The sequence below is a fragment of the Rutidosis leptorrhynchoides genome, chromosome 4 (genome assembly GCF_046630445.1).
Source record: "Rutidosis leptorrhynchoides isolate AG116_Rl617_1_P2 chromosome 4, CSIRO_AGI_Rlap_v1, whole genome shotgun sequence".
NCBI lineage: Eukaryota > Viridiplantae > Streptophyta > Magnoliopsida > Asterales > Asteraceae > Rutidosis > Rutidosis leptorrhynchoides.
Window position 1 is genome coordinate 439,590,067 of NC_092336.1, and position 14,616 is coordinate 439,604,682.

The 14,616-nt window shown below is 36.7% G+C and overlaps 2 protein-coding genes across 2 annotated transcripts; one reads left to right on the plus strand and one right to left on the minus strand.

Annotated features, from left to right (window-relative positions):
* Positions 1-350: 350 nt before the first annotated feature.
* On the plus strand, positions 351-3,859 carry LOC139844335 (uncharacterized). Its single transcript, XM_071834554.1, has 7 exons — positions 351-1,143; positions 1,638-1,782; positions 1,872-1,925; positions 2,031-2,122; positions 2,335-2,570; positions 2,678-2,845; positions 3,365-3,859. Exons 1-7 carry the CDS (start codon positions 404-406, stop codon positions 3,460-3,462), a joined length of 1,533 nt encoding a protein of 510 aa, XP_071690655.1. The 5' UTR covers positions 351-403; the 3' UTR covers positions 3,463-3,859.
* Positions 3,860-7,003: 3,144 nt separating this feature from the next.
* Positions 7,004-9,636, minus strand: LOC139842114 (leucine-rich repeat receptor-like protein kinase PXC1). The gene is made up of 2 exons (XM_071832288.1): positions 8,322-9,636; positions 7,004-7,839 (listed from the first exon to the last, which is right to left on the minus strand). Exons 1-2 carry the CDS (start codon positions 9,634-9,636, stop codon positions 7,178-7,180), a joined length of 1,977 nt encoding a protein of 658 aa, XP_071688389.1. The 3' UTR covers positions 7,004-7,177.
* Positions 9,637-14,616: the final 4,980 nt, after the last annotated feature.

Here is a 14,616-nt window from a genome sequence, read left to right on the forward strand (position 1 = left end):
AAGAAATGTTGATATTGATATTTCAAGAGAAATGGTGCACCTTAAATGGTTATCATACATGTCTATTTATAGTATAAAATATTACTATGCAAGAAATATAATAATAATAAAATTAACATCCAATCTAAATATTTTATAACACAATCTAGATATTTTATAACAGTTATCCAATTTTCTTAAGAAAAAACAGAAATAGTTAAATTAATTAATGAAATGCTGATGAGAACCTATCCTAGGGTCCACACACTAAAAGCATGATCCTACTAACGGTCCCGTCACATGGCGTGACGTTTCTTCCCTCAACACAAACCTCAACGTCTTAACTCCGCTATACTTAACGGTTCACTAAACTTAACGTCGTTTCCAATTTTCACCCCCAAACCCTAACTTTAACGTCCCTCCGATGGCATCTTCCGATGACGACTTCCCGCTCATCGGCGACACCACCACTGCCACCACTAACCACCACACAAACCCTAATTTCCACCATCAACTCGGCACAACCGCTCACTTATTATCCTCACAAAATCCGATCAACGCGCCACCGCCTCCACGGCCGGAATCAAACGGTGACGGATATAACAACGGCGTGTACGGTTCTCAGTCTATGGTTGCTGTGCAATATGAAAACGATTCCGATCCGAATAGATCCAGGGTTAACGGTAAGTGGAGCGATCGCGAAGAACTTAGCGACGGTGGAACGCCGTACGATAGTTACAACAAAAAACCTAAAATTACAGGTTCGTCTTCTGGCGGCGAGTATCGAAAGGATCGTGAAGAATGGAGCGATACAGGTATTGCGTGCTTGTTAGATGCGTATTTAGACAAGTTTCTACAGTTGAACAGGGGGAATTTGAGAGGGAGAGATTGGGAAGAAGTTGCGGCGATCGTAAGCGAGCGGTGCGAAAAGCAACGGAAGAGTGTAGAACAGTGTAAAAATAAGGTAGATAATTTGAAAAAGAGGTATAAATTGGAACGGCATAGAATGATGAATAGTACAAATGACGTAAATGCAATAAGCCATTGGCCTTGGTTTAAAAAGATGGAACAGATTGTTGGGAATTCGTTGCCGTTGAAGACGGTTTTAGGTGAAGAGAATTCGGGTAGTGGGATGAGCAGCCCTGTTAGACAACAACCTAAAAGGTATAACTTTTTGTGTTCAGGATTTTGAATTTATCCTTTAAAATTTGATATTCACTTGCTTATAAAGTTATGTTATGATATTATGATAATATGATATGATAGTATAGATTATAGAGTTAGTGAATTACATTGTGTTAGAGTATAAATTAATGAACTTGGTTCTATGTTTATTTTGTTGTAAATGTAAATGTAAATGTAAATGACTAAATGTGAAAGAAACCATCCTGCTTGACGTCATCCATGTTTTCGTTATGCATCGCAAGCTGAAGTAGTTTGTTGCAAAAATTGAAAAGAAGTTCATGAAAAAAACGTACAGTTTTGGTGAAGTTGTAGATGTGTAAATGCTAACAAAATAATCATATTTGGAAACTCTATAAACTAAGATCTCACACTTTGCCAAGTTCATGCTTTTCGAAACTTCCGTAAAAATGATTTGAACAAGTCAATGCTTTTTAAAGCTTCGGTAAAGATGATATTAAGCAATGTATTTGCAGATATACAACAGCAACATCTAGCCCAAGTTGTCAGATCACTACTATAAAACCAAAACCAGTGACAAATGCTAGATGGAGGAGAGTTGTTTTTAAAATTAGTGGTGCTTCTCTGGCTGGAACGGATTCACAAAGTGTTGATCCTAAGGTACAGTTAAGTCCTAAAACAGAAAATAATATACGGTTTGACTACATACTAAAAAAAGTTCATTTGGGGTAATGTCTTATATTATGTAGGTGGCTATGTTGATTGCCAGAGAAGTGTCAATGGCTTGCAATGTTGGTGTTGAGGTGTGTATTCATCTTATCAGATTTCAATCTTGTTACATGTAATAATAATACGTAGTAATAATTTATGAATATAAATATAATTTGAATCATGCATGTCGATTTTAGGTGGCGATTGTGGTTGGTGGGCGAAATTTCTTTTGTGGAGATACATGGGTTACATCTAATGGTATGGATAGAAGCACTGCTTATCAGATTGGGTAATGCCATTACTTCCTTTACTAAAATTTTCAGGTTGAAACGAGTCAAAACCGAGCAGTTCGGGTTTATGCTCTTACATATTCATTTCACTAGCAAAATAAGTTAGTCGTAATTAATTAAAATAATCTATTTATAAGATTATGAAAATATATATTCTTTGGTTAGTATCAATTTGATATGTTTATAAACAATGGTTTTGCTTTTTTCGCAGTATAATGGCAACCGTTATGAATTCTATAATAATCCAGTCATCGTTGGAGAAGGTGGGTCTTCAAACACGTGTCATGTCGGCCTTTTCTATGCCAGAGGCCTTCGAACCATACAGTAGGCAACGAGCCATTAGACATTTGGAAAAAGGGAGGGTGGTAATATTTGGTGGTATTGGTGCTGGCACTGGAAATCCACTCTTCTCGACTGACACAGCAGCCGCCGTTAGAGCCTCCGAAAGTATAGCCCACGTTTTCTTTGATATTCAATTATTAGTATTTAAATTAAAGAATTATATATAAGATATGTTTTCAAAATCTTTATTGATGGTTATTGCAATCTTGCAGTTCATGCTGATGCGTTTATCAAAGGTACTAATGCAGACAGTGTATTCGAATGTGACTCCATGAGTAATGTCGAATTTGAGCATATTTCATTTCGGGAGTTGGCTGCTAGAGGTGCATCCTCAATGGACATAATGGCTGCAACGTTTTGTGAAGAGAATGGGATTCCTGGTGTGTTTCCTTCTTATCCCTGCTCTATGCATAAATTTTATTCCACAATTATCCTTTAACAACTCGCATGGTATTTTAGTAGTTTACCTGATTTGGGGAGTGTTTGGTTTTGCATTTGGAATTAATTTTTGACTATTATCATTTGAAGTCACAATCATCAGTTTTAACGCATTACGCATGCGTGAATATATCCTGATCTTGATTTTAATTATCAAGTTTTAACCCTACTTTATAATTGTTTCGGATTTGAGATAGTCTAGTCAGACAATTTGGTCATTATTGACATATTGCATTAGTAAGAAGCTTATTTAAGAACAGCTATAACACATTGCAGCACCTTTTGTATGACCAAAACTTCAGAAAATGCTCACTGGTTACTCGATTAGCCCGTCTGATTACTTCTACATCTTCACGGTCCATTCTTGACCTTATAATTGCATCATGATTCATGGAAACGAAATGGACATTGAACCTTCCATTTTTGTTTTTTTTTTTTTTTTTCTTTTTTCTTTTTTCCAGTTGTGTTATTTAATCTTCATGAGCCTGGAAATATATCAAGAGCATTATCTGGAGAACATGTTGGCACACTAATTGATCAAACAGGAAGGGTTGGCTGAATCCGATTCAATCCATCTACTGACATCAAATCTCGTTACTGTACACTATAAATCCTTGTGTATCAGGTACCATTATAAAACACCCCTGATTTTGTCGCTATATATTGCCCAGACTTATTAAAATGGAGGTTGGTACTGTTTATGGTTATCTAATAGTCTCTATTAGTTATTTAATGGGTTTAACCATGTGTCGAATGATTTCTCACTGACTGCTGACCTTAGTGTTTCTTGTATGTGCCATGTAAATTAGTTCTGACATTGATGTTGTTCTAGCGAGAGTGTTGTAATGTGCGTAGTTGAGTCTTGCTTATATTTAGGTCTTGTAAGTGGAATTATATACATGTAAAGAATGTGTCTGCGGGTGATGATTGCACTCGTGTTTAGTGTATTTGTATGTTGAAATATCGCGTATTTTAGTTTGATATCGTCTTGTTGATGATAACTCTAAAATTTTCATGTGGTAACGGGTCTCAACTCTGGGCTCGAGTGGTAACCACTAGGCCTAACTGGTCGTCCGGTCTTTGTACAATTACAAAAGTTGGGGTTCGTGGTGGGATTGGTCGTGGTGAGCTAAAAGGCTCATACGGCTTTTTGGCGGGCGTGGTCTTGTAGACATGGACCTGATGAAAGGCAATTAGTATATTATCAATATTGTAAAAAGGATGATTGTTGATTTCATAAGTATTTATGGATCAATATCAAAAATGATAAAAACCAAATGAATAATAAATATAAATATAAGAGTTGAAAATGTTAGTAACTAATTAACTCTCTCTCTAAACGTATTATAGACAATGGATAGTCATTTAGCTCAATTTTGTTTATAGATGGATATAAAGATGTATAATATTCTATCCTTCAAAACAGTATGCGAAAAAAAGTATATTGAAATTTATGAAAATGCAAATATTACTTGAATATAAATTTATGTTAATTTATATATTCAAATTCCAGATATTTTTGACAAAATGCTTATAAAAAGTTAAATGTAGCTTTCGGCGTTAGAATTCTAATTTCATCAATCACCTATAGGGTTCGTTACAAATTCTTTTCATTGTACTACGTTTGTCAAAATTAGCTGGTAGATATTAGCTTATTTACTCGAGCTTAAAGTTCAAGTTTATATTTTTTTATTGAAATGTTTGATAAAATAGTTGAGGTTGAAATTAAAATGTGAAATGACATAAAGGAAAAAAGAAGTATATATAACCCAAAACAGATAAATAAGAAATTCGCTGTAGATTAGTAGAAACACAAATAATGATGTTTCATTTAGAAAGGGTTTTTGGCAATGACTAAATTAGACAGCTGCTTGAAAAAAAATAGTTTAATATCTTATATAGTTGTAAAAAATTATTCAAAACTAAACAATACTACGTATAATTTAACTTAAAGAAAAGAAAAGTAAAGGTGTGATCATGACATTTTAAATTTTATATCACCATTATATCTAAAGAAGTGTGTTGAACTTTTTATGAAGTTTACTGTTTTCTGCCGACTGCCTTCAAATTCTTTGCGTTGTAATACCCACTACCATGTTTTCTTCCTTATGGTTGATTGATAAATGATAACAAGTGGGGGAATTTGAACCCGGATATAGATGAGACAAATTTAAAAATTTAATAAATTTTTCGTTGTCAGCATGGGTAAACACTAAAAAATCATATTTTTTGGTTAAAAAAAAAAATTTCATGTAATTTTTTTTCTCGTAAAATCCATGTAGGACGGATACCTCATTTGGTTAACATTATGTTACGCCCTGTAATGACAGCACTTCATTTTCCATGTGAATTGTGATAAGGAATACGAAGTACTATTCTAGGTGTCTCTTTAATCTCTAAGTATGATAAGTAAAAGACCTAGAGTGTATCAGTTGACTTGAAATAACCATCTTACATAAGTCTAAACGAAGATATATCGATCACAATTACTCAAACCTAGGTCCCATTTTATCAACCTACTGTTCGCCGATAGGTTTTTTGGCATATTGGCTCATTGCTTTTTAAGGGTTTCGACCCACTTCTAGAATAGTCTATATTTGCAATACATACATGCATCATATATAGTAAATATAGACTATTCTAGAAGTGGCCCTTACAAAGCAATGAGCAAATAGGCCAAACCTATCGGCTAACACCTACTAGCTAAAATCAAACAACCGATTATGGTTCATGGTTGAAAGATATTTGAAATTTGAATTAGTCTAACTACGGAACGGTTGAAAACTTATTGTCCGTTAATAAACATAAAGTTAGATTTAATCAAAATAAAGAATAGGTTTTTATTATCAAATATATTTGAATTGAATTTGAATATTTGAAGAACATATATATCCTTTAGTAACAAAGAAAATTTGCCAACAAGACTACAAGAGTCAATGGTCTAGCATTGTTGCATACTTACATATACATAGAAGAAGAAAATTATAATACGGAGTAGAAAATTAGAAAGTATTATAGTATAGAAAGTTTTGACTACTTTTCACTCGAGGTTGGCCCAAAACAAACAAAACATTGTTTTTGTTAACTTTCCAATAGTTGTTTAATTTACCAACATAACTTATAGACAAAATTTGTCTTATTTACTATAAATAGTACTATTTAGTTTTTCACTTTTCACAAACCTAACCCTTTAACTTCCATTAAAATACAAATCGAACCCCCCACTTTATACCTATATTCTAAATTATTATTTATTCCATCACCAACACCAAAAATACTGAATAATAACACCCACCACGCTTTACCGACTTGTACGCTACGCTCAAACAGTAGGACCCACATAGGCCACTACTGTGTGTGTGTTTTTTTTTGTCTCCAACTATAAAAGAAGCAACTTTATTAAAAGGAACAACCCTTCAATGCTAACAAAAGATGTCGAAAAACATTCTTTTTTACAAAATAGATCAACTAACTTTAACGCTAAAAGAAGCAACTTTCACAAAAGGAACAACCCTTCAATGTTAGATGTCGATTTTTTTTTTCTTTCACAAAATAGATTAAGACTTTTTTTTAACTCGCATTTAAAACGGAACCCCGGCGCGAAGCGAGGGCTCCACAACTAGTTTCTTACTAATTACGGAGTATCTAAATTTATATTCATAAATAGGTTCTATTAAATTACCATAATGTTAAAAAAAACAAAAAAAAATGGTAGTACTCCGTACTATTTTATTGTTTTGAGTGAAAATGAAGTCAAATTTTAAAAGCAAATAAACCGAGTAACGTGATACAAGTCCCTTTATTTGTCCCGGGGACACCATCATACCAACCATGAGATTGCAATCTTTTATTTATTTACACTTCCACTTTAACCTTTCTTTTTCTTCTGTATTAATTATTATAAAAAATTAAAATTAAAATTAAAATATTTTGGTTCCTAGAATTTAAATTAGTATTCGTATGAACTCATTCAAGTCTACTTCAAATTTGACTTTACATAATTAAATTTGACTTTACATAATTAGGCAAAGTTTGAAGTTTGAACATGTTTGTGGTTTTTTGAATTTCAAAGAGAAGTTCCATTTTGTAATAGCATCATTGACAAATAATCAAATTAATTTCCAACTTTACCATTACATTACACATTACCATATCACAAGCTAACTTCAAATACTAATAATCACAAAACACATAACAAATGTTACAAAAAAGCATAAATAAGGGCATGTAACTAAAAGCTTGATAACCTTATAGATGGAAGAACCATCTTTAGATCAATCGGTTGTACCAACCGATGGCGAAATTGAATTACGGGACTCGTCATAATCTTCCCCTAACGGAGACTGTTCAACCCGTATATCTTCAATCATTTTCACAACTTCCGCCATTGTAGGCCTTTTTTCGGGTTGTGCTGCAACACAAGTCATTGCAACATGAAGCATCGAAACGAGTTCCTCTTCGATATTTTTGTACCTTAAAAGTTCTTGATCAAACACTTCGGCTGTCCACTCGTCCCTCACAACCGACCGAACCCATTTAGGTAAATCTATAGATTGTTCTTCTTCCTCAATACTTACACGAGACGGTGAAGGGTATTCAGATGGAGCTCGACCCGTTAACATTTCCAATAGCAAAATCCCGAAACTGTAAACATCTGCTTTTTGAGATAGTCTTTTGGTTTCAAATTGCTCGGGTGCTTTGTACCCTCCTAGTCTAACAGTGGCGTGAACCGGGTTCAATAGCAACGATAACCCAAAATCAGAAATGCAAGCATTTCCATTTTTGTCTAGTAACACATTTGATGACCTAATGTTTCCGTGAGGTATTCTTGCAGCTTTGTATACTTCATGGATACAAGCTAGCCCTCGCGCTGCGCCTAACACTATGCTGATCCTTGTCGTCCAATCTAACGGGATTCGACCCGGTCCTCTGTTTCCTGTCACAAATTAAACTTAAAAATCAATCTTTCAATTCAAATTGTTAGAATGGGTTCATGACCACCATAAGGGGTCAAACCGTAACCAAATAAAGTCGATACATTCTCGTTATCATATTTATAAACCCAAACCAGGACATGACCCATACCCATCCTTTATTAATTAGCAAAAAAGTAACCAAGGGCCTTTTTACTTTCTAAATTACTGATCTGTTTTAATTCATTAAGTCAAATTATTATTTTTTGTCACTTATTCAAAATCATCTGTTTATAGAAGACATAGAAACGAAAACTCAAACAGAGGCATACGAAAACAACACTCATACAAAATTAAATTAACAGTTCCTAAGAGTGATTAAGACCGGATTGGTACCCTAAATTATGCAAAAAATACTAGATCAAATATTTAAATCCTAAATCAACTAACAGTAACAGAACTGACTAATGATCAAAGCATAAGTAAGAAATATTATAAGAATTACCATGAAGGAGTAAATGCAAGCTTCCATTAGGCAAATAATCATAAACAAGAAGCTTTTCTTCCTTAGCATAATAATAAGCTCTAAACTTGACAACATTCATATGCTTAAGCTTCCCAATCACATCCATATATTGTTCAAACTCCTTTCTACCACAAGGATTAGCATCCTTTAACCGCTTAACCGCCACCACCGTACAACCATCGTCCAACACCGCCCTATAAACCGTCCCCAAACTCCCTTTCCCAAGCATCTCCGCCGATGCTCGCAACAAATCCTCAAGTTCAAACTTCTTCTTCTTATCATAAAACACAAGTTTATTATTCTCACTATCACCATCTCCATTATTCGCGTAAACCCTAGTTTCGCTCGCGTAACTGCTCCTACTCTTTCCGATCTCCGAACCTATTTTCGAGCTCGTACTACTAGATCGCTTTCCGCAATAAAACGCAACCAGAAACGACAGAATTACAAGTAATAATACGGAATTAGCAATCACAATAGCTGCAATTACACCTGGATGTAATCGTTTATGAGATTTTGCTACGTCAATATTTGTTGTAGTAGGCAATGAGCTAGGGTTTGATTGTACTGTTTCAGGAGGTTTAATTGCGGAACAAGTCTGTAAAGGACTCGATCCGCAAAGTCCTTTATTACCGGAAAAACTATCATCTCCGAATTTTCGAACGATGTTTTCCGGTAAGTAACCGGAAAACTCATTATTCGAAAAATTCACTTGTTTAAGTTGCTCAATTTTACCTAAAACATCCGGAATTTCACCGAATAATTCGTTGTTCTCGAGTTTAAGCGTAATTAAACGATTTAAACTCGAGATCGATTCAGGAACCGGTCCGATTAAATTGTTATCGGATAAATCGATACGTAACAATCGGTTTAAGTGCGATATTTCTACCGGAATCGATCCGGATAGGTCGTTACCGGAAAGGTACACGTGTTTGAGATTGGTGCAGTTTATGATCGGTAAAATTGTGCCGTTTAAGCGGTTATTGCGGAGATCGAGGAAACGGAGCTGATCGAGGGAGGCGAGGGAGTCGAGTGGGCCCCGGAGGTTTAAGGAAGGGAGGGAAATGGAAGTGACTCGATTGTTTGTGCATTTTATACCTTGAAATGAACAAGCGGTTGAGTGAGTGATTGAAGATAGAGTCCAGTTTGAAAGAAGGATGTCGTGTGTGTCGGTTTGGGATCGGAAGAGGGATAACGCGGCGGTGTCGGAGTCGATGTCGACGGCTGAAAGTGACGGTGGAAGGAGGAGGAGGAGGAGGAGGAGAATGAGGAGAAAGGGATGGAATGTTGACATGAGGGGAGATAGTGTGGTTCACGCGGGAAAGAATGTGGGATTTATGATGTGTTTTTAAAAGTGTGGTTATAATTATAGTTGTTATTCTTATTTTTGAAATATATTTAATTTTAATATTTAATTTAAGACAATAAAAAGTTTTTTTTTAACGAAAAACATAGATTATAAAAGAATGGCGATCTGAGGAAGAAATAAATGATATTTGTAACAAGGATATGAGCGTGTTTTATAGAAAGTAAAATGCAAGTTGGGAGTGGTGTACTAATGTTCTTACTTTTAATTGGAGATAATAAATTATTTAAAAAAAATTTATTATTATTATTATTATTATTATTATTATTATTATTATTATTATTATTATTATTATTATTATAATAATAATAATAAACTTAAAAGTTTTAAAACTTACAAAAAATTAGTGGGAAGCCTAGAGACAATCTGGGCCCCCACACCTCTAGCAATAGCAAAACCTATCCTAGTAAAAATATGAGCAGCAGCACCGGCACCAATATCTTGCGCCATCGAACTCTTCTGAACCCGTTTTAGCAAAGAAACAGCCTCCTTCTCAAATTACCCAAGGGAAGAAAATGAGAAAGGAATGAAACCATAACCAATCGCCAGACAACTAGATTCGTACTTGACCCGCTTCCGACGAGCCGCATTAATCACAGCACGTCCAGGGACAAAGTCAGAAAGCCCAGACTGTGTCAAAGGAGAAGACCCTGTCAAGTCAACACAAACATCGCGACCACAATCCCAGGAATAAAGTAACACATCTGCAGGTCTGAGGGCCCTGTCGTTCCCTCCAGACAACCCAATGTCAACCTCCTTTTTCGCTGAAATCTCAGATCGATAACAAACATCAACAAGGGAATCCCGGACAATATTATGTCGATGCTTAATACCCACCATACCAGCACAAGACACCGCGTGATCCCCGAAAATATCCCCAGTAAAAACCCTTGAACAGGCAGAGCATGCCGTCGAGATAGAGAACAATGGAACACCTAACCGGTAGCACAACACACATCGGTAAGTCTTTGCGTTCATCGTCTGACCCAACCCCAAAATAGGGACTGCCCTTAGCCAAGCAGAGGTGTGATCACTCTGCTGTGATTTCCATAAGGCCGATTGTCGGGGAGATAACGAAAAAGTGGATTCTGCAGAAGCGGTAACCTTTGTGAAATAAACATCTGCCAATTTCTTCATGAGTATTGGGGCAGCGACCTCACTCGGATTACCTAAAATATCAAACCCAACCGTTTCATTAAACAGACCCAATGCATCTTCAAAAGCACGACCAAGACCAACAATACCCGCATGACGTAGGAGCTTGGTCTGCAATCCAGCAGACTGTAATCGAGAAGCCGGAAAAGCATTATGACGAACATCTCTCGCAGAATAAACACCAAGCCCTCCAAATGCAAATGGCAAGGTGGCAAGCCGCCACTGCCAATCACCAAACCCAGGCCCTGAAGCAGTAACAATACGCTCCAAGGAATATCGAAGGGCTCCATCGAAAGCGCGTTGAGCCGCCTCAAATATACTAGGAGGACAAGTACGCAAGGAAAAGTAGAGTTTAGAAACTCCCGTACATGCCCTAAGCAACAACAACTCACACTGAGGATCATCAAGCTTAGCAACCTTATCCATAAGCGCAATGGACTTGGTCACCCTTTGCATCACCAGTTCACTACTAAAACCAGGATCGGAACTTGCGGGGGCCCCAAGCAACTTAACACCATTTAAAGGCCGAGCAATATTAGGAGGAAATACACCTACTTGCCTGCTGCGAGGGTCCTCCATAGGCCAGAAAATTTCCGTTTTTTCAACGTTGAGATGCAGCCCAAAACGAGGCCCATCCTCCATAATCAAATACAAAACCTTCCCCACCACCAAAGTGTCCCCAATAATAGTACCATCATCCAAATACCACGCCTGAAGACAAACCTCAAAATTATCTCTGATTTTAGAAACCAAGGGTTGTTGGACCAAAGCAAAAAGCAGCGGACCAAGGGGATCACCCTGTTGCACCCCCTGAGAAGACCATAATGTGTGGTTCCCATAATACAATCTGGCTGGATTAGAGTAGCAAAATTCAACCCACCGAGAAATGCTCGGACAAAGGCGGCGAACTTCACGTAACATGACCGTACGATCAACTAGATTGAAGGCATTTTGAAAATCAACTAATAACATAGAGAGGCCAACATCAGAGCCACAATCCTCAATCAGCCGATTCACAGCATGAAGAATAGCCTCACCACCTGAAGAAACACCAACACCAAACTGAAGACCATCGAAGTAACTTCCCAAAGACTGGCCAACCATAGCAGCGCCAACCTTCGAAACAAGACGTCGCCAAACAGTACCCACAGCTATAGGACGAAGACCACCGCTGTGGGTATTATTATTATTATTATTATTATTATTATTATTATTATTATTATTAACCATTTAAAAATAATCTCACAAGTGTTCTTTGATTTAATGTTTACTAGCTAGGACTGGTATTAATATTACATTTTGGAATGTTTATGAAAGAGTCATAAATGGTCACAAAAATTTAGAGAAAGTCGTATATGTTTTAATAAAATACACTTCTCAATTAACTTGAAAAATAAACTCCATTTGTTTACCTTTTTATCATTATATAGTTTTAGATCATATTATAATTATAATATTAAATATATAATATAATCCCGTAGAAAAGAAGAGTTAATAATAGTTCAAAGTGTAAACTATCATTGCAATGCCATGTCGCCACGTCTAACTTTTTTTTGAACAACATTGCGAGATTATTTATATGAACGTAACCACTCACGCGTTCATCTTTCATAGTTGCATAACTAGACCAACTGCTGCTCATGAAGAAATTCGACCCAATCCAAAGACATGGGTTGTACCCTCTACCCCACTGCCCTCGCAACGCGATGTGCGAAATCACGCTTTGGTGGAATTCAAGGGTAAAGGGGCAATCTTGTGTAATGTTGCACTCCATGAGAGTCGAACTCTTGACATCTCGCTAAGAGAGACATGTCACTACCAAATGAGCTACAACAGCTACTACTTTATATATGCTACACACTATATAGTATATCTATAATATCTATTTTTTTTTTTGGCAAAAATAATAATATGTATATATATAAAAGAACCGAGGTTCCGGTGGTACAACATTAAACAGATCATAACGATCTCTAGAGAAACTATGTTCGTTCTAAACAATATGAACGACACATAAGCACTATAAGAATTACAACTGCAAAGTCAAACAAACACAGCCTACCAAACCTAATCCTAAAACACAAACACATAAACCTGATCCCGTATTCAACCCCGCAACAACACTTCTCAGAAACCGCAAATTCAAACCAAACACCGGGCAACCCAAGAACACTTAACCCGAGACCTATTTACCGAAGTCAACTAAGTCAACAACGTCGGCAACAACATCGATCCCGCAAAGACCCGACGACGAGAAAAATGGAGTGAATGAACCAACCCAGCAACAACCGAGCAGAACCAAGTGCCGAATCAAACTATGAAGGAACCCGTCATCTTTGCCAATTTTCCAAACGACATTTACAAATGTAAGACCCGATTATTTATTGTACATGGAGTATATATGATGTACTTAAATTGTGTGAAGCTTTGCGTAATTGAAGAGAAGTCAGAACCTGCTCAGGCCTGCGTACGCGCCGCGCAGAGGTAATGGTGCGCGCCGCGCACTGTCCCTGCGACAGATTTCCAGTTTTTCTATTTTTACTTAAATGAAGGGTAGTTTGGTCTTTTCACTTGTTGAACGGTTTGAGGCCACAAAAAAACTGATCCAATCTCATTTGGATCTCATTCTTCATCTCTTCCACACACTCTCAAACCCTAGAGTGAGAAATAGAGTTTAGTGAGAGAAAGCTTCATTTGGAGAAGAAGGAGCTTGAATCAATCGAAGTTGCAAGTGTTAAAGTTGTTCATCTAGTTCACGGCTACGTTGTGGTAGTATTGGTAAGTTCGAACTCCAAGTTTTCATAGTATGATTGATGTTCATAATTGGGGTTTTTGAAATGGGTGATTGAACTAGTAAGTGGTATTAATGACCATTGTTGGTTGGTTTGGGTTGGTTAGTGAAATTGATTAGTTGATAATCACGTTCGGGTGTTAAAATCACTAGTTAACTTAGGTTATAAGTGATTAATTGTGTGAGCTTGCCAAATGGGTGTTTTGACTTGAGAATAGGTCAAAATGAGTTTTGTATTAAATGATGTAAGTAAGGTGTTTTGTTGATGAAACCTTGAGTAAAACGAGTTGTTGGAACATAATCACTAGTCGATTATTATTATGGGGATTTTCGGGTGAATTTTGACTTGGTCAAAGTAAAGTAAGTGCAAATGGGTCTATATTGCACTAAATGGTGTTTTAGGTATAAGCTAGAGTGTTTAGCTTATTTGCTTGTAAATTACTTAGGTGATTTGCATTTGGACGATTAGGAGCTCAAGCGGATTTGCTTTTCAAGTAATCGAGGTGAGTGGAATAATTATGCGTACATGTATATGGCGTATTTATTTGTGAATGTTATGGTATGAACCACGTGCCGGTAGTACCATAACATGTATGTGACGGGTATTATGATGTGAACCACGTGCCGGTAGCATCAAGTGTGAACCACGTGCCGGTAGCACTATAAAATCATGATGTGAACCACGTGCCGGTAGCATCAAGTGTGAACCACGTGCCGGTAGCACTATAAAATCATGATGTGAACCACGTGCCGGTAGCATCAAGTGTGAACCACGTGCCGGTAGCACTATAAAATGAGGCGTGAACCACGTGCTGGTAGCGCCAAAGTGTGAACCACGTGCCGGTAGCACTATAAAAGAGTGAGACTCAATTGTGTATGGTGTGAACCACGTGCCGGTAGCACCATAGCGTTATGGTTAACCATATTATGTTCTTGGATACTGTATAAGCATGCTATATATA

Excerpts from the sequence above, each read along its gene's own strand:
- LOC139842114 (XM_071832288.1), bottom strand. The coding sequence starts at position 9,636 with ATGTCAACATTCCATCCCTTTCTCCTCATTCTCCTCCTCCTCCTCCTC. Across the intron at positions 7,840-8,321 it reads CTTGCATTTACTCCTTCATG|GAAACAGAGGACCGGGTCGA; the intron begins GTAATTCTTATA and ends AATTTGTGACAG.
- LOC139844335 (XM_071834554.1), top strand. The coding sequence starts at position 404 with ATGGCATCTTCCGATGACGACTTCCCGCTCATCGGCGACACCACCACT. Across the intron at positions 2,123-2,334 it reads AGCACTGCTTATCAGATTGG|TATAATGGCAACCGTTATGA; the intron begins GTAATGCCATTA and ends CTTTTTTCGCAG. Across the intron at positions 2,571-2,677 it reads CGCCGTTAGAGCCTCCGAAA|TTCATGCTGATGCGTTTATC; the intron begins GTATAGCCCACG and ends GCAATCTTGCAG.